The sequence below is a fragment of the Poromitra crassiceps genome (assembly GCF_964638095.1).
Source record: "Poromitra crassiceps genome assembly, chromosome: 1".
NCBI classification, from domain to species: Eukaryota; Metazoa; Chordata; class Actinopteri; order Beryciformes; family Melamphaidae; genus Poromitra; species Poromitra crassiceps.
Window position 1 is genome coordinate 116,727,081 of NC_139623.1, and position 20,704 is coordinate 116,747,784.

At 43.6% G+C, this 20,704-nt stretch overlaps 1 protein-coding gene across 1 annotated transcript in view; it reads left to right on the plus strand.

Moving 5' to 3' along the window:
- The window catches only part of LOC310772795 (uncharacterized protein), a gene marked incomplete at both ends in the record, with an annotated part of 63,516 nt that overhangs the window by 20,427 nt on the left and 22,385 nt on the right, over positions 1-20,704 (plus strand). Inside the window, 4 exons of the mRNA XM_083632717.1 lie at positions 5,222-5,266; positions 9,734-9,787; positions 9,926-9,979; positions 10,105-10,158. Coding sequence (XP_083488843.1) covers positions 5,222-5,266; positions 9,734-9,787; positions 9,926-9,979; positions 10,105-10,158 — 207 coding nt within the window. The remainder of the gene's footprint in view (positions 1-5,221; positions 5,267-9,733; positions 9,788-9,925; positions 9,980-10,104; positions 10,159-20,704) is intronic.

Sequence of the window (20,704 nt, forward strand, 5' to 3'; positions counted from 1 at the left end):
CTCATTACTCTGTTCATTCACCCCACGCTGCACAGAGGTTAGCTGTAGTCATCTAAACCTCATTTCTCTGTTCATTCACCCCACGCTGCACAGAGGTTAGCTGTAGTCATCTAAACCTCATTTCTCTGTTCATTCACCCCACGCTGCACAGAGGTTAGCTGTAGTCATCTAAACCTCATTTCTCTGTTCATTCACCCCACGCTGCACAGAGGTTAGCTGTAGTCATCTAAACCTCATTTCTCTGTTCATTCACCCCACGCTGCACAGAGGTTAGCTGTAGTCATCTAAACCTCATTTCTCTGTTCATTCACCCCACGCTGCACAGAGGTTAGCTGTAGTCATCTAAACCTCATTTCTCTGTTCATTCACCCCACGCTGCACAGAGGTTAGCTGTAATCATCTAAACCTCATTTCTCTGTTCATTCACCCCACGCTGGACAGAGGTTAGCTGTAGTCATCTAAACCTCATTTCTCTGTTCATTCACCCCACGCTGCACAGAGGTTAGCTGTAGTCATCTAAACCTCATTTCTCTGTTCATTCACCCCACGCTGCACAGAGGTTAGCTGTAGTCATCTAAACCTCATTTCTCTGTTCATTCACCCCACGCTGCACAGAGGTTAGCTGTAGTCATCTAAACCTCATTTCTCTGTTCATTCACCCCACGCTGCACAGAGGTTAGCTGTAATCATCTAAACCTCATTTCTCTGTTCATTCACCCCACGCTGCACAGAGGTTAGCTGTAGTCATCTAAACCTCGTTTCTCTGTTCGTTCACCCCACGCTGCACAGAGGTTAGCTGTAGTCATCTAAACCTCATTTCTCTGTACATTCACCCCACGCTGCACAGAGGTTAGCTGTAGTCATCTAAACCTCATTTCTCTGTTCATTCACCCCACGCTGCACAGAGGTTAGCTGTAGTCATCTAAACCTCATTTCTCTGTTCATTCACCCCACGCTGCACAGAGGTTAGCTGTAGTCATCTAAACCTCATTTCTCTGTTCGTTCACTCCACGCTGCACAGAGGTTAGCTGTAGTCATCTAAACCTCATTTCTCTGTTCGTTCACCCCACGCTGCACAGAGGTTAGCTGTAGTCATCTAAACCTCATTTCTCTGTTTGTTCACCCCACGCTGCACAGAGGTTAGCTGTAGTCATCTAAACCTCATTTCTCTGTTCGTTCACCCCACGCTGCACAGAGGTTAGCTGTAGTCATCTAAACCTCATTTCTCTGTACATTCACCCCACGCTGCACAGAGGTTAGCTGTAGTCATCTAAACCTAATTTCTCTGTTCATTCACCCCACGCTGCACAGAGGTTAGCTGTAGTCATCTAAACCTCATTTCTCTGTTCGTTCACCCCACGCTGCACAGAGGTTAGCTGTAGTCATCTAAACCTAATTTCTCTGTTCATTCACCCCACGCTGCACAGAGGTTAGCTGTAGTCATCTAAACCTCATTTCTCTGTTCATTCACCCCACGCTGCACAGAGGTTAGCTGTAATCATCTAAACCTCATTTCTCTGTTTGTTCACCCCACGCTGCACAGAGGTTAGCTGTAGTCATCTAAACCTCATTTCTCTGTTCATTCACCCCACGCTGCACAGAGGTTAGCTGTAGTCATCTAAACCTCATTTCTCTGTTCGTTCACTCCACGCTGCACAGAGGTTAGCTGTAGTCATCTAAACCTCATTTCTCTGTTCATTCACCCCACGCTGCACAGAGGTTAGCTGTAGTCATCTAAACCTCATTACTCTGTTCATTCACCCCACGCTGCACAGAGGTTAGCTGTAGTCATCTAAACCTCATTTCTCTGTTCATTCACCCCACGCTGCACAGAGGTTAGCTGTAGTCATCTAAACCTCATTTCTCTGTTCATTCACCCCACGCTGCACAGAGGTTAGCTGTAGTCATCTAAACCTCATTTCTCTGTTCATTCACCCCACGCTGCACAGAGGTTAGCTGTAGTCATCTAAACCTCATTTCTCTGTTCATTCACCCCACGCTGCACAGAGGTTAGCTGTAGTCATCTAAACCTCATTTCTCTGTTCATTCACCCCACGCTGCACAGAGGTTAGCTGTAGTCATCTAAACCTCATTTCTCTGTTCATTCACCCCACGCTGCACAGAGGTTAGCTGTAATCATCTAAACCTCATTTCTCTGTTCATTCACCCCACGCTGGACAGAGGTTAGCTGTAGTCATCTAAACCTCATTTCTCTGTTCATTCACCCCACGCTGCACAGAGGTTAGCTGTAGTCATCTAAACCTCATTTCTCTGTTCATTCACCCCACGCTGCACAGAGGTTAGCTGTAGTCATCTAAACCTCATTTCTCTGTTCATTCACCCCACGCTGCACAGAGGTTAGCTGTAGTCATCTAAACCTCATTTCTCTGTTCATTCACCCCACGCTGCACAGAGGTTAGCTGTAATCATCTAAACCTCATTTCTCTGTTCATTCACCCCACGCTGCACAGAGGTTAGCTGTAGTCATCTAAACCTCATTTCTCTGTTCGTTCACCCCACGCTGCACAGAGGTTAGCTGTAGTCATCTAAACCTCATTTCTCTGTACATTCACCCCACGCTGCACAGAGGTTAGCTGTAGTCATCTAAACCTCATTTCTCTGTTCATTCACCCCACGCTGCACAGAGGTTAGCTGTAGTCATCTAAACCTCATTTCTCTGTTCATTCACCCCACGCTGCACAGAGGTTAGCTGTAGTCATCTAAACCTCATTTCTCTGTTCGTTCACTCCACGCTGCACAGAGGTTAGCTGTAGTCATCTAAACCTCATTTCTCTGTTCGTTCACCCCACGCTGCACAGAGGTTAGCTGTAGTCATCTAAACCTCATTTCTCTGTTCGTTCACCCCACGCTGCACAGAGGTTAGCTGTAGTCATCTAAACCTCATTTCTCTGTTCATTCACCCCACGCTGCACAGAGGTTAGCTGTAGTCATCTAAACCTCATTTCTCTGTTCATTCACCCCACGCTGCACAGAGGTTAGCTGTAGTCATCTAAACCTCATTTCTCTGTTCATTCACCCCACGCTGCACAGAGGTTAGCTGTAGTCATCTAAACCTCATTTCTCTGTTCATTCACCCCACGCTGCACAGAGGTTAGCTGTAGTCATCTAAACCTCATTTCTCTGTTCATTCACCCCACGCTGCACAGAGGTTAGCTGTAGTCATCTAAACCTCATTTCTCTGTTCATTCACCCCACGCTGCACAGAGGTTAGCTGTAATCATCTAAACCTCATTTCTCTGTTCATTCACCCCACGCTGCACAGAGGTTAGCTGTAGTCATCTAAACCTCATTTCTCTGTTCATTCACCCCACGCTGCACAGAGGTTAGCTGTAGTCATCTAAACCTCATTTCTCTGTTCATTCACCCCACGCTGCACAGAGGTTAGCTGTAGTCATCTAAACCTCATTTCTCTGTTCGTTCACCCCACGCTGCACAGAGGTTAGCTGTAGTCATCTAAACCTCATTTCTCTGTTCGTTCACCCCACGCTGCACAGAGGTTAGCTGTAGTCATCTAAACCTCATTTCTCTGTTCGTTCACCCCACGCTGCACAGAGGTTAGCTGTAGTCATCTAAACCTCATTTCTCTGTTCGTTCACCCCACGCTGCACAGAGGTTAGCTGTAGTCATCTAAACCTCATTTCTCTGTTCGTTCACCCCACGCTGCACAGAGGTTAGCTGTAGTCATCTAAACCTCATTTCTCTGTTCGTTCACCCCACGCTGCACAGAGGTTAGCTGTAGTCATCTAAACCTCATTTCTCTGTTCGTTCACCCCACGCTGCACAGAGGTTAGCTGTAGTCATCTAAACCTCATTTCTCTGTTCATTCACCCCACGCTGCACAGAGGTTAGCTGTAGTCATCTAAACCTCATTTCTCTGTTCGTTCACCCCACGCTGCACAGAGGTTAGCTGTAGTCATCTAAACCTCATTTCTCTGTTCGTTCACCCCACGCTGCACAGAGGTTAGCTGTAGTCATCTAAACCTCATGAGGGGGGTGAATGACAACATGGGGAGAGACTGCGGCCTGTTGATGTATTGTACACTCCCACCACTTACCAATAAGAAGTGTTGTAGTGACAAAAAAATGCTAGAAGCTTGATGCAATTTCCTCTGAGCCTCTGACCACAGCCCCTGAACTAGGAAGCCTCCTCATAAAGCCCCCCATCCCAGTAGGGAAGCATTTGTTGTGACGACTTTGCGTAACAATATCCTGGCCATAGTAACACCTTGAGACAGAACACAGAAGCATTGGATCTCTCTATGGAAGGAGAGCGCATATACGTACAGATTTAATTTATTTATTTGTTTATTTGACAGGGATAGTGCATATTAACCAACATTGTTGTAAATATGCCAGAATTAGCCAAAAAGGCTAGGTTTTCATCTGTAGTCCCTGGAGAGTGGGGGAGACGCTGCGCACGCGAGCCAGAAAGCCTGCATCCTACGTTCCGTTATATGGGCACGATGTGTGACTGAGTCCAGCTCCTGAGAGGAAACATCCTGTTTCAACAGGAAGTACATCACTTTTCACTCAAAATAATTAAAACCTGAGTATTTTAGTGGGTTGCTTGTACTTAAAGACCCCCTAAAGTCATGTTTCAAGATGTGCATAAAATACTCTACTTTGAATAAGAATTTGTGTCTGATGGTTCCCCCCACAAAAAAGGTTCAATTACCTTGTTAAAATGACTTCCCCTCCTTCTCCTTCATTTAAAAATCCAAAGCAACCAATCAGGGTTATCTAAAACATAACTAGCCAAATCACAGCATACAACACAGGCTTTTACCACATTCTCACTCGTGACAAAGTGACGAGAAGGGTTCCTGACCGACCTGCTATATATGACGAGTTGGGACTGAGAATTTGTTGGGGCTTTAACTGCTGAATACTGGACAGGGATTGGCTCCAAGATTCGTGATGTCACAAATCTTGCTTGTTGAAAACAACCTTTTCAGTGAGCTCAGAGAAACGTTCCACTGTCAGCAGACGATAGTGGTAACAGCCTTCTAGTGTCAAACTCTGCACAGACATCATTCTGCACAGTGAAGCTCAAACATCTCAACTGTAGGAACAAGAAGAACAACTGATTTCCTTCCTACTTCCTACTTCCTCCTTCCTTCTCCTCTCCTCTCTTTCCATTAATCTTCTCCTCACTACGCAGAGACAGAGCGCTCATAATCTGACTGTTTCCTGTCCTCAGGGTTATCCAGGAGAAACAGGAGGCATCGGACGCACCGGTCCCAAGGTACCAAGCTCTCATCATTTATACAGTGTACATATACTATACTGTATATATATACTGTGTATATTCTGTATACTACATGTGTCATGTCACATATGTTTAGGAGCATTCTCTATATGGGGGGAAAATATATAAATGAAGTATAGGTCAGAGAATGCATCTGCAATTCAACAAACAATGATGTTCTTTTTCATTTCATTTTACTAAGTAAAAGTAAGTAATGCCTCCCAGACTTTCCTCTTCCACTAAATAGGTGTGGTGGATCTCCCTACCTTAAACAGCTGCTAACTCTAAAAACATTTCATCATGTGACATTTCCCAATTAGAACTGTGTTTTTGCTGATCGATTAAGTAGCATGTGAATGCGGCATCAGGAAGGAAGGAAGGAAGAAGCAACAGTTCACACTGTCTCCTCCGGTATCAACTAGCATCTCACTGGTGAAAGAAACATCTAGTTTTTCAGGATGAAGAGGAGAAGGCTGATTTTCCTCATTGACTCCCATGTTTGTTTCTTCGTTTGTTTGTTTTAACCTTCATTTGCACAGGGGGAGTCTCACCGAGAGCAAGGCTCTCTTTGTCAGCAGCACCCTGTTCACATAAACACCTGGAAGTTGACCAGTACAACCACAGTCTGATCTGCTGGCCACTGAGCAGCTCCACTGGAGCAGTTGGGGTTCAGAGCCTTGCTCAAGGGCACCTCAGTGGTGTCAATAATGGCCCATTTCCACCGCTGGTATCAACGCGGCCCCGCACAGCTCGTCTCGCTTTTTGGTCTCATTCCACCGATCAAAAACGTGGACAGCCCCGGGTTGAGGCGGAGTTGAGTCGTGCTGCTTTTGGTCCCTGCTCTGTTGAGGTTCCAGGGCTGTGGACCCGGTACCATACGGTGACGTGAAAACACTGCAGACGACTGATTGGTCAGGCAGAATCGTGTTTACTGTAGGCATCTACTGTCAATGCTGGATACCAGTTTAGTGGGGCTTACCTTCTCTTCTGTTATTTCCAGAAGTTATTTATTTTGTGTTGCTGCCTTCGGCTCTGGTGAAATAAAATCGATCTCCTTGCTCAGCTTTAACATGACGGTGGTTTTCAATTGTTTTGAGAGAGAAAACGTCCGCTCCTCGGGAAGCCCTTTGTAGTTGGGCCCGCTAGGCCGCAGGCCGGGGTTTAGCGAAGCCGCGGTCTTGCCTGGTGAGTTGCCGCTGGGGTTCTCCCCGTAGCGCCTCTCCCGTCCCTCGCGCAGTGCATGCATGTGAGTTTGAGTAACAAAGTGATATCCATTTTCCTAGCCGATTGTCACATTTGCCCATGTACACTGTAGGTCATTTAGAGGCACCAGTATTTCATAATCAGTTTAAAAGTTCCGTGTATGGATTTAATTTTAACGTTATACGTTATAGCCTACTTGGGCTATGGGCGGACGGCAGATATGCGGTCGCTATGACGACCAGGTGTGGGCGGAGGCGAGTAAACTTGCTATGGAAACAGAGTCTATAGGGAGGGGGCAAGTGCTGCCTTTTCACTTTCCCCACCCAGATTTATCCTGCCGGTCCTGGGGATTGAACCGACAACCTAGGCCACCACTGCCCACAGTGGATTGGACAATGGAGTTTTGTACATTTAAATGTTCCCACGGGGAACTGAACACAGAAATGACTGGGGGAAACTCAGTCCAAATAAGAAAGAGATTGCAAGATTGCAGCTAAACGTTTTACCCTGAGAGACAGACTCATTGTTAGAACTTAGAATGAAAATGACTAGAAGCTGTTAATATGTTAAACTGGACTGATTCCCTATTGGACCACATGAAATAAAGTGAGAAACTGAAGAGGAGAGTGAGTGACTTCAGGTAATGTCACATGAAAACTGAAAGTGAAACTGATTGAGCAGATGACAGCCACCTGGACCACAGCCACATATTCATCCGAGTCCCTTGAGCAGGGGGACTTTTGTCTTAAAGAGGGATTCCCTGAAAACGGATTCTGTACAATTAGTAATTTTTCTACAATTTCCCAAAGTGTTCGTAGTGGAACAAATCTAAGAAAAAAAAGGCCTTTAGTTTTTTGAGATACCTCTATCTGAGGGAGAACAAATCACAGCCATGTTTTTTTATGTTTATTATGTCTAGTTTTTTAAATGGATGATGGTTGTATAAAAATATTTGACATGAAAGTGTATTTATTCGATTGATGTTTGGATCCTCTCCAAAACCGAAAATAGCACTGTCTGCCTTATCACATATATCTCTGGAAATAATTATTAGAATGTCAACAAATCTGGACTGGATGTCCACAGACAGTTATTGCATACAACACAATTGTAATACATTTGCATACAGTGATTCTGATTCTGATAAATCAAAGATTTCATCAATACCTTTGTCCATCTTTGAAATTCATACACTTAAACACACATGAAATATAGGCGGAAATTGAATGGGAAATCCAAAAGGTATGTATATGTCTGTCATTATTAATGGAGACCAACTACCAAAAAATGCCATGTACCAAAGACTGTTATCTTATCATAAAAGTAGGTTATTTGACAATTCACGTCACTCTTTAATGTCACCAGCCCCTAACAGGTAACTAGTGCAGCCAGCACTTCAAACAGACAAATATAATGGGGCCCTATTGGTGTAATTATGTGAAGAGAAGGACACAACCCAGAGATTAAAGCCAAAACTGACAACTGGCATTCTGTTGTTTTGGGGGTTTTGCTCTCTGTACATCAGGGGTGTCAAACATACGGCCAAGGGGCCAGAATCGGCCTGCCAGAGGGTCCAATCCGGCCCACTGGATGACTTTGCAAAGTGTAAAGTTGCACTGAAGTCTGTCAAACCAATCTGATGCACTTGTGAAGGTTAAATATTAGGTCCTATTCATGTTTTCTGTATTCATCATCACTAAATGGTCAAGTATTTTCAGTACCCTTGAATATAGAGAATTGCACAGTTGGCATCAATTGTAATGCACAGTTACAGATAGGCCTATGGTAGCTGAGAGAGAAAAACGTGTTTTAAAATGTAGGCTACCTGTAATTCTTTACACTAAAAGAAACAGGAAGATTTGGAGGTGTAGTTATTTATAGGTTATTATGCATTGATTTTCTTTGGCTGGCCCACTTGAGACCAAAGTTGGTCGCACGTGGCCCGTGAACTAAAATGAGTTTGACACCCCTGTCTACATCAAGGAGATGTCCGAAAGAAATTTTTTATTATTCATTCAACTTGTTTTATTCGATAATTCTGAACGGCAAGTGCAGTTTTGTTTCTCATGCAGTTCAGTGATGTCCTGGCAGAGTGGAGTGAATTTCCTCTCATCTTGGTGACTCATAACTCAACATATGTGGGAAAATTTCAGGAAAATGTCTGTTTTTGCAGCATACTGTAACAGGCAACAGTTGATATGTAACACTGAAAGTGAAACCAAAACAGCAGACATCATGCCTGCTGATGTCCAGACCAAACATGAAGAAATGAAAGTGCCAACAAAAACATAACATGTTATGGCTTCATCATGAACAGCTCACACACTGTCATCAGCACACACACACACAAACACACACACACACACACACACACACCAATGTTATTATAGTGAAGTAAAACTAAAACTAAGATGAAAACTAGGCATTCAAAAAATAAACCCTGAACAGAGAAAGAAATTACTGAAAAGATTACAACTGAACTAAACCGATCTTGTCTGCTGTTAAAAGTTACTAAAATAAAATAAAAATACAGGTGGAATGTTTTTAGTTTTTCAGTTTGTGTGACCCCAATTGAAAAAATTAATGTAAATAAATAACACAATTATTTATGATGTATTGTTTGAATTATGCAAACAAATACAAAGTACCTGTTCTGAACTTCTACCATTACAAAAAATACCACCTCTACCAATAATACTAAAGCAATAATTGAATCTAAATAAAAAATTAAACTAAAACTAAACATTTGTTAAAAATACAAATTAACTGGACTCTGGTCTCCAGGCGCGGACTGCATAATCGGGCACGTCGGGTAAATGCCCGGTGGCCTGGCCTGGCCTGTCCTGCAATTCTTTTTATTTATTTTTTCGTGCCCGCAGTCAGGCCACTCACTGAACAGCAGGCCAGGCGCCGCCTACTGGTTTACTAGTGGTTTTATTACTTTATTCAGGGTTAAAGTGGGTGCATCTCATTGTAAAATTGGACTCGGCCCAAATTGGGCTTCAAACGGCCCAAATCTGGCTTCAAACGGCCCAAATTGGGCTTCAAATGGCCCAAATCTGGCTTCAAACGACCCAAATTGGGCTTCAAACGGCCCAAATCTGGCTTTAAACGGCCCAAATTGGGCTTCAAACGGCCCAAATTTTTCGCCCCCGCTTTTCGGACGCCGGCACGCACGTCGGCCCGTATCAGCCTGGCCTGCTTGGTATCTAATGCCCAGCCTGAATTATGATCCAAGTCCTGTCTGTCTGTCTCTCACAGGGAAACAAAGGTCTGGACGGCCTGCCAGGCAGCGATGGTGAACCTGGAGAAGATGTGGGTGAATAATTGATCAGAAATTATAAATTACTTTTAATTTATCATATATACGCAGTGTCAGTTAATGATTTTTTAATGAATCATATATACGCAGTGTCTGTCATTTCTACATTCCTCTGCTGATTGTTTTCCCAGGGTGCTGCAGGAGTCCGAGGGGTAGAGGGAGACCCGGGAGCATTTGGTGTCAAGGTAACACAGAGGCTCTTCCCTCTGATGACATCAGCACTAACGTTACATGAACTTTATATTTTGATGATGTGTGCTTTTGGTTATAGAACGGTACATGTGTTGATGATGTGTGGTCTTGTCTCCAGGGCAGTAAGGGGGACCGTGGGGCGCGAGGCCGGCGAGGCAGAGTGGGAGCTGTGGTGAGTGTTCAGCAGGGCGGCACACCGGTCCATCACTGGGAGCTCGCAGGTTTGATTTAACTACAGTAGACAGGTGTTTGCTTTCACACTGGCGCCCCCGGTACCGTTCCCAAGCACACGAGCATACACTCCAGGCATAGTTGATGACGCAAGTGCAGCACTCTGTTTCCCGTTCCTGAGCGCAGAAGACATTTTGTAATGTGAAAGTTGACCAGCGGGGGAGAGCGGAGGGGGGCAATTGTGCTCAGGTGCAGAACGGAACGGAACGGAGCGAAAGCAGTCGTTCCCAGTGAGAAAGCACCCTGAGTCTCCCCACCTGCTGACTCACTGTTAGACTGTCTGAACGTGTGAGCAGTAGAATGAAAGAAAAAAACACACACACACACACACACACACACACACACACAAACAAACAAACACACACACACACACACACTTCAAATCGATTCATGTCATTGTGGATGACATTCTGTTTGCAACACAGGACTTTGATTTCACTAACTAGTTTAATTTACTACACATGATTGAAAAGTGATCACTATATTCTGTAGTCGCCCCCACACCGAGTCAGGTGAGAGTGAAAGATGAAAATGAGGATATAGAAATATCTTTCATAATCGATTCAATTATATGCCAATATTAAATCAATTTGATTATTAGAAGGCACAAAAAGTGCATTGTCAGTGATTAGGTTACTTTAGAACAGTGTTTCTCAAACTTTTTCAGACCAAGGACCACTTAACCAATAAAAAAAAACTCAGGGACCACCTAACTCCCAAAACATCCCCAAAAACAATAGGCCTACTACTTCAACTGGAAATGACAAATTACAGGCTAATTAAATGACAAATAGCATTAAGGCTGTACAATGAATCAAATTTCTGGCTTCCCACAATTATGAAAACAAGATAACCGATATAAAAAATATATACAATTTATTTTAGTCCATTTACCATTTATTTGTACATGTATTTCAGTTCAAATATATTCAAAGTTCAAAGAAAGTTTTTTCAAGTTCAATAAATGCACAATGTTGCCAAAGTCAAATAGGCTATCTGTTGCCATCTTAAAGTTGCATTCAGTGATGTTTTTGTGTTCAAATAAGTGTTAAATGGCTCTATATTCTGACAGCAATCACTGAAATAGAGTGTTTGGTCAGTAACTTGAAACTCCAGTCCCAACCCCCCGCTGTTGCCTACTCTGTCTCTCTCCTGTAGCCCTGCATGCAGAGTGGACCTATCTCTGCAACCGTAAGTCCTAGAGACTTGGGGCTGGTTGCGTTGGATTTGGGGTGAAAAAATAAATATAGTCATTAAGAGGCATCGCGATCTGACCTTCCGTTTCCCAGAAAACGTAACATTTCTCTGATTGGAGGTAAAAAAAAAGGGAAAAAATATAAATCTACTCGCGGACCACTAGGGGGCGCACTGTTTGAGAAACACTGCTTTAGAATATACAACATTTGCCCAATTTAAGGTGACTTCCAGTATAAACCACGCCCACTTCCAGTCTTCTATCCGAATACAAAGACAGATCATTTGGTTGGTTGAACAGATACAGATCACGACATCTCTATACACCTCTACAAGGTACTAGCAGAGTGACACAGAGCATTACAACCCCGCTGTAAGCTGCTGGTAGAGAGAGCAACAGGTCAAAGGTCACAAGGAGCGTTACATCACTCTCACTGCTGTGCAACATTCTCACTGCTATGTAACACAGAGTTTGACAACAACTTGCAAGCTATCTAATTAGTGTTACCTGCCCTGAAGAAACAGAGGAGATAATGTGTTATTATGTCCAATTGTTCTAACTGTATTGCATTAGTTAATTTTTAACTCTGTTCATTTTTAACTCTCAACATTGTTTCTATGCTTATGGTCCTTGGACCCTCAAGTGACACACACCCCCCCCCAGTTTAAAAAGTGCTAGAGTCACAACTGGCTTACAGCTGAGGTTCTGAAGCAGAGGATGAGAGTTCAGGACGTCCCACTGCGACAGGGTCATCACCTCATCCCAAATCTCTGCTCAGATAGAGATGTCTGGAGGCCTGTTTTCACTCTGAAGCTGAGACAAAGCAACACACACACACACACACACACACACACACACACACACACACTGCGGAGAACCTCAAACTAAGACAACAATACCATGTGACTATTTCCCTAAATGTCTAGAGATGACGTCCCTCAGCTGTTTGTCATGAGGCCGATGGGAGTTTCACACATCAGGTTTCATGTGGGTGGAAGTGACATTAGAATGAGGAAGAAGGGGACGTCCCGTGATTTAACTCAACTGACACAACAACAACAGAAGAAGAAGAAGCTCTTTCTATCTACATCTACAATATGACCTATATCCCTGTATAATCAGAGGTCACATGGGATGCGTCATGCATGGGACATTTGGAATGAAGCCAAAGAGTGCCAAAGTCGCATCGCAAGATTTCCCCTGGGGCCTCAGGAAGTAAATTCCACTGTTCATTTGAAATTTAAATGTAAATTCCTGGTGAAAAGAGTTTCACTTCACAAACCATTTAGCTATATTCAGAATCACGAGACACCATAACATTTCACTTGGACCAAGATAATAATAATCTGATTATTTACTTTACTTTATTTAATTTGGCAGACGCCTTTCTCCAAAGCGACGTACATACAGAAAATATCAAGCATAGATCATGTAACATACATAGTGGAAAGCAGAGATAATGAAAAAGTTAAATAAAATAAAGAACCAAAAAACAAACAGACAGTTGAAGGTCCGTGGGCAGCATGTAATGGAGATGGAGAAGTAAGGTTAGGGGGGGGGGGGGGGGGGGGGGGGGGGGCGGCTTGTGCTAGTGGAGGGGCGGAGGGAGGGTTGGAACGGGACCAAGGTCTGTATGTGAGGACAAGGGTTTTGAATTTGATGCGTGACAGGATGGGGAGCCAGTGGACGTCATGGAGGAGAGGGGTGACATGGGAGAATTTGGGTTGGTTGAATACAAGGCGGGCAGCAGAATTTTGGATGAGTTGAAGGGGTTGGATGGCAGAGGAGGGGAGACCGGCTAAAAGAACATTACAATAATCAAGACGAGATAAAACACGATTTAAAAACACGATTTCAGACGGACAAGCCCGTCTTTATTGTCACACGATTACAATCAACACATGCACGGAGGGCCACAACACACACATGCTGGCCGGTGAAATTTGTCCTCTGCATTTAACCCATCCTGGCTTTGTCCTTTCCTCTGGGGGGCAGGCCAGGAGCAGTGGTCGCTTTTCTCGTACAGCGCCCGGGGACCGACTTCGGGTGTTGTCGTCACTGGTCGGATGATGATGACGATCTGATCTTCTGCATGTTTTTAATGGGGGGGGGGGGGTTATATACGGAGGAACCCCCCTGGGGGAGCACGGGGAGAACATGCAAACTCCACACAGACAGAAAGGCCCTTACGACGAGATACCCCACCTGGGCAGTAGGCACTGAAGATATGGGGGGGAACACAACCACAGCGCCCACAGTGTCCCAGGCGAGAATCGAACTCAGGACCTTCTGACTGCGTAGGAGTGATAGGAGAACCCGTGAGAGGAGATGACGTGACCCAAAGATCTCATGTAGAGAAGATCTCATGTATTTCCTCATGATTGAATAATCTGATTATTTCCTCATGATTTTTTTTCTATTGACAGCTAAGTTTTATGAAACTAAAACAACATAAACCACAAAAAAGCGAATAATAATAATAATATTAATAATATCTTCTTATACGAGGGATCAGCCGAGCAACATTTTGGTAAACAAACCGCGTTTCCGGGGGGAAACGGCAATGGGACCCTATGCAACCAGCCTTGAGTGCTCACTCTAGCTCCGGCTGTGCGGTGTATATTTTAAAAACTGCGACAGTTCACACAACTTTATGCATGACATGCATATATTATACATCATTATACATCAAACTCTTGAGCTACCTCTGCTCTCACTCAGAATGTTAAAATATAAGCGATGTGATCTATAGTTTTTGAGATATTAACGTTTGTTTGGCACAACTCATACTAGTTAACTGCTGCGGGCTTCTGCATTTCTGGGGGATTTGTTGTTGTGATGTCACGCTGATTCGTCTTATAATAAGAATGAGAAGTGTGCGTCCGTTTGTGTGAGCAGAATTTTGGCCGGCTATGCCGTTTTACGTGCGATTGGGCTGAAACTTTCAGGAAGTGAAGAGCACCCGTGAGCCGGATTTTTTAATTAGGTAATTGCCCTAATTACCTAATGATGTGATGTCATCAGTGATGTCATCCTTTCTGGCTGAGGCTATATAAGTTCAGTGATGGTGTCATGACATCCGTGATATCATAGAGCAGGCGAGGCCGTGTGGTGGCCGAGCTGCGTAGGCGACTCGCAGTGGGCGAACTGCAGGGCGGGCGAGCCTAGGAATCGAGCGCGTGTAGCATATAAGATTGCTAGTAGTAGTAGTGGGATTAGCTACAGGTGGTGTATGCTGATGGCATTTAATCTCTGGTCCTGGATTTGTTTGAAACACAGTCACTGAATAACTAAATCTAGGAAATGAAAATAAACGAACTGGCAGTCCTTCAAGTCAGTTTTGGTGGAGCACAAAATCCTTCATCACTTCTGGTAGTGGTAGGGAGTGGAGTTGGTTCAGGCGATGTGTGCCCAGTGCTTGGCGGGTCCGGGTCCGACACACGTGGGTCACACTGTGAGAACATCTCTTGGCCTCCAGAAAGACCCTGAGCGCCTCGGGATCCGCCCTCAGCTGGACGAAGGCCGTGTTGCACCCTTCCTCCAGCAACATATGCAGCAGGCACATCATGGGTCAGAACGCCAGCAGCCTGGAGCAGCAGGCAGAAGCAGTCCAGGCGATTGCGCTTGCCACCGATGTAGAGACATCTCTTGGGGGGGTGATCGCTGTCCATGTCAACAGGAACAGCACAGAACCTGATGAGTTCCTGCAGTATCTCCAGCCTTCGCGCACAGGCAGCACAGTAGAGCGGGCTGCCTGACCAGTGTTCACTTCCGCTGGGGTCGGCTTCCAGGAGGATCCGGACACAGTCCAGGTCATCGGAGCACACGGCATCATCGAGAGGCGTGCAAGGAAAGCCCAAACCGCAAGCGAGGTCTACCTGGGCTCCCTGGGTGATCAGGTAGACCACACAGGCAGCGTGACCCCACCTGGCTGCGAGCGCCAAAGGGGTACAATCCCACCCGCAATGCAAACACAAGCACGAAGACCACTTATTAGCCCTTTTCCCACATGCGCTTTGTACCGCAAAATGACCGGAACGTGGTCAAATGCCTGCATGTGGGAAAGGCGCCGTGCCGGTATAAGCGCGACCCCGTCGTCGCGGCCATTTCACCAGTTTTGAGCAAGTCAGAAGAGCGGTATGCCGCGATAGACAGACAGGTGAGAAAGGGGTCCAGTCATTTTCCGCTATCAGTGGGCTGTGACTTCGCGGACCAGGTTGCAATGCACACAGTAGACAGTCCAACACCAAATACACAGCTGATTGTTCGATATTCCCCTGGTGTTGCGTACCACCAAAGGACTATTGCCAGTCGCAAACGCGCTTCCAGTGGTTTTCGCCACCGGGTGATCTTGCGTTAACCTGACACTGCCAGATGGACGGTATAGCTCCACATAGGTTTCACTAAACCAGTCGATCTGGGAATGAAGTCACCAGACCCGCTGACGGAGGTGGGCACTTTTTCCAAGTTACTTGGCGGGTGATTGGATGACCCATCTGTCTATCACCGCTGGTGGGTGTTAACTTCAACCAATCAGATCGCCGAAGGTGCCTGCCTGTGGATGATCTCCGTGGTATTCATTGATTGAGTCCTCACGGTCGTAAAGTCACCTTCGAAGCATTTAGTTAGATTATAACGAACTAGTTGTGTGGCTTAGCCTTCCCAAATGTTGAGGGTCGTTTTTTAGAATTTAATACATAGAATTGGGAACGTTACATTCAATTTCATTCAGACTGCCTGTCACTTCTGCGGCGGCAGCCATGTTGGCGAGTGAAAAGAACTACAAAGACCATGTACCCACTACTTGCCCAGACGAGCCAGAGCCCGCCTACGGCCGCCGCTGATGCCGACTCGACCAATCATCTTAACTGCCTGTGCGGGTCCAGACCGTCACGGAGAACCAAATGAAATGTGAGTTCACGTGACGGGCGTTTTACCAGGCTAATCTTGCGTGCGGGTCGGACCAGACTCAGCACGTAGTCGAACGGACGCTTCCCAAAATAAATTCCCTCCTGGTCTCTCTCGCTTCCAGACGGCTCTAGTCTCACGCAGCAGCGCAGAGGTACATACACTGAGCGGAGAAGACTGCGAACATGAATCTGTTTCTGTTCGCACGTATATCCCTTTCCATTTTCGCCTTAATTTGTCTGCGTCGCTGTCTACGTTTGAGGAAAAAGCGCGTCAGCAATATTATCAAAAGAGTGGACGCCGGCTCCATGTGTGTTTGTTGTTGTTTTCTGACTGGCCTCAGTGGCCTGCAGCACAGACCCCAGGCCACTCTCCCTCGCCCCCCGCCCCCCGCCCGCTCCGCCGCACCCCACCCCACCCCACCCCCCAACATACCGGCTATTTGACGACTAGATTCTCACATGCGAACGTTGAGGTGTGAAGGGAAATTCAGGGAAATGTCCGATATTGACTTACAGGTAATTTTCCGGTACGCATGTGGGAAAAGGGCTATTGATACACCTTCTGAAGCAGTCTTCTTGCAGCAGGGTCCTCAGTTTGTCTCCTTTGTAGGCAGCATCATGGAGCAGCCAGCCATGCCCTGCTCGAGGAGCCATTCCTTCAGGTCTGTCGCTGTGCGTCTCAAATGGAAGGCTTTATGAAGGGAAAAATTGTTCAAGTGACATCACTCACTACACTATCTGATCACTATCGCTCGAGTTACATACATTCAGGCGGTGTCTCGTCATCGTCATAGACGCATAGTCAATGAGTCAGCATGGGGGAAATCCGCCGAGCCCAGGAAGACAGGATCGGGGATTCAACCACCGCAGTAAACGTTAGGGGTGGGAATCGTGGAGTAACTCACGATACGATATGGTCACGATACTTGGCCCTCGATAACGATATTATCACGATACAGCGATTCTGCGATAATCGATATATTGGAAGAAATTTAACCTACGATACATCACGATATCTGTGTAACTGAAGAGAAAAAAATACCCCTAAAAGGCAAGAAGCAGGTATTATGTATTTATTAGCAGAATTGACATGAACTCTCTCAGAGTTCACTCACTCACTCATACCATTTTCGATACCACGGAGGAAAAGTTACACATTAAGTCTTTTTATTATTATTATTATTAAAACAAGAAAACCTATATAACCTACCTACCTATATAATTTCTAAAAGTAGCCTACAGTATTTATGTTTTTGTTTAAACACAGCATAATATTTTAGCCTGTTTATTTAAAAAAAATAAAAAATAATTAATAAACATATCGATACTTGGTGCCAGTGTATCGATAACGTATCGCAAGTGGGAATATCGCGATACCGTGAGTATCGATATTTTGTCCCACCCCTAGTAAACGTACATCTGAACAGACATCTATGTACCTGCTCTAGAATCCCCAACCCTGTATTGTAGGGCCGCAGCACCATCCTTTGGTGAGTCAGCCCATTGGGATATATGGGGGGGTTTTCCCCCACCATCTAGTCTCACGCGCCACCCGTAGTAACATTTTGTGGGCGTTCCCACACAGACCGACTGTATTTATCTATGACATTGCAATTGCTGGAGTGACATCACTGATGACATCACAATTGTTCGAGTGACATCACTGATGACATCATCTGTGATTTATGACATCACTATGGTTGTGACCTGGGCCCCAGGCTGAGCCATCTAGAACTGTACATCTAGTGATTTATGACCTCATCACTGTCTGTGACATCATCAGTGATTTGTGACATCATCGGCCATGCCTTATTTAGACCCCGTGTCTTGTTTTGGATGTGCATACCATACCCTACATACACCCTGTTTATTTTTACAGAGACACATTTTCCATTAAAAAAGGCAGGATGTCAACTCACACTGGACAAACAATTTTGGAGGCGATCGGAGCAAGGGCACATCTTGCAACTCCAGACAGACACACCTACAAATATAGTAGTAGGATTCGAAGACTATTAAACTTAGAAGATCCCCTCCAAACATGTTTTAAGATGTATAGATGATACTTTGATTAATCATTTGTGTGATATGGTTTTTCCACTAAAAAGGTCCGCATAATGCATGAAAGCTGGGAGAGTGCGAGACGAGAGTGACAGACAACGTTACATGGTTTTTGTCTGTCGTGCATTAAAACTAAAGTAACTAGCCTCTTTTGAAAATGTAAGAAGTAGAAAGTACAGATATTTTTTGGGGGTTAAAATGTAGGGAGTAAAAGTAAAAAGTTACCAGAAAAATAAATACTCAGTAAAGTACAGATACCTGAAAATCCTACAGAAGTACAGTAACAACGTTTTTGTACTTAAGTTACTTCCCATCTCTGGTGCTTTGTATTACTGAAAAACATGTTTCATGTTCTTCAGGAGAGAAAACTGTTACTGTATCATCCAATGGCAGTGCTGTAACATCGTGTTATCAGTGCTGTAACATCATGTTATCATCATTATTTGAGTTAAACTCTTACAATGTCAGTGCTGTAACATCATGTTATCAGTGCTGTAACATCATGTTATCATTATTTATGAGTTAAACTCTTACAATGTCAGTGCTGTAACATCATGTTATCATTATTTATGAGTTAAACTCTTACAATGTCAGTGCTGTAACATCATGTTATCATTATTTATGAGTTAAACTCTTACAATGCCAGTGCTGTAACATCATGTTATCAGTGCTGTAACATCATGTTATCATCATTATTTATGAGTTAAACTCTTACAATGTCAGTGCTGTAACATCATGTTATCAGTGCTGTAACATCATGTTATCGTCATTATTTATGAGTTAAACTCTTACAATGTCAGTGCTGTAACATCATGTTATCATCATTATTTGAGTTAAACTCTTACAATGTCAGTGCTGTAACATCATGTTATCATTATTTATGAGTTAAACTCTTACAATGTCAGTGCTGTAACATCATGTTATCATTATTTATGAGTTAAACTCTTACAATGTCAGTGCTGTAACATCATGTTATCATTATTTATGAGTTAAACTCTTACAATGCCAGTGCTGTAACATCATGTTATCAGTGCTGTAACATCATGTTATCATCATTATTTATGAGTTAAACTCTTACAATGTCAGTGCTGTAACATCATGTTATCAGTGCTGTAACATCATGTTATCATCATTATTTATGAGTTAAACTCTTACAATGTCAGTGCTGTAACATCATGTTATCATTATTTATGAGTTAAACTCTTACAATGTCAGTGCTGTAACATCATGTTATCATTATTTATGAGTTAAACTCTTACAATGTCAGTGCTGTAACATCATGTTATCATTATTTATGAGTTAAACTCTTACAATGTCAGTGCTGTAACATCATGTTATCATTATTTATGAGTTAAACTCTTACAATGTCAGTGCTGTAACATCATGTTATCATTATTTATGAGTTAAACTCTTACAATGCCAGTGCTGTAACATCATGTTATCAGTGCTGTAACATCATGTTATCATCATTATTTATGAGTTAAACTCTTACAATGTCAGTGCTGTAACATCATGTTATCATTATTTATGAGTTAAACTCTTACAATGTCAGTGCTGTAACATCATGTTATCATTATTTATGAGTTAAACTCTTACAATGTCAGTGCTGTAACATCATGTTATCATTATTTATGAGTTAAACTCTTACAATGCCAGTGCTGTAACATCATGTTATCATTATTTATGAGTTAAATTCTTACAATGTCAGTGCTGTAACATCATGTTATCATCATTATTTATGAGTTAAACTCTTACAATGTCAGTGCTGTAACATCATGTTATCATTATTTATGAGTTAAACTCTTACAATGTCAGTGCTGTAACATCATGTTATCATTATTTATGAGTTAAACTCTTACAATGCCAGTGCTGTAACATCATGTTATCATTATTTATGAGTTAAACTCTTACAATGTCAGTGCTGTAACATCATGTTATCATTATTTATGAGTTAAACTCTTACAATGCCAGTGCTGTAACATCATGTTATCAGTGCTGTAACATCATGTTATCATCATTATTTATGAGTTAAACTCTTACAATGCCAGTGCTGTAACATCATGTTATCAGTGCTGTAACATCATGTTATCATTATTTATGAGTTAAACTCTTACAATGTGAGTGCTGTAACATCATGTTATCATTATTTATGAGTTAAACTCTTACAATGTCAGTGCTGTAACATCATGTTATCATTATTTATGAGTTAAACTCTTACAATGCCAGTGCTGTAACATCATGTTATCATCATTATTTATGAGTTAAACTCTTACAATGTCAGTGCTGTAACATCATGTTATCATTATTTATGAGTTAAACTC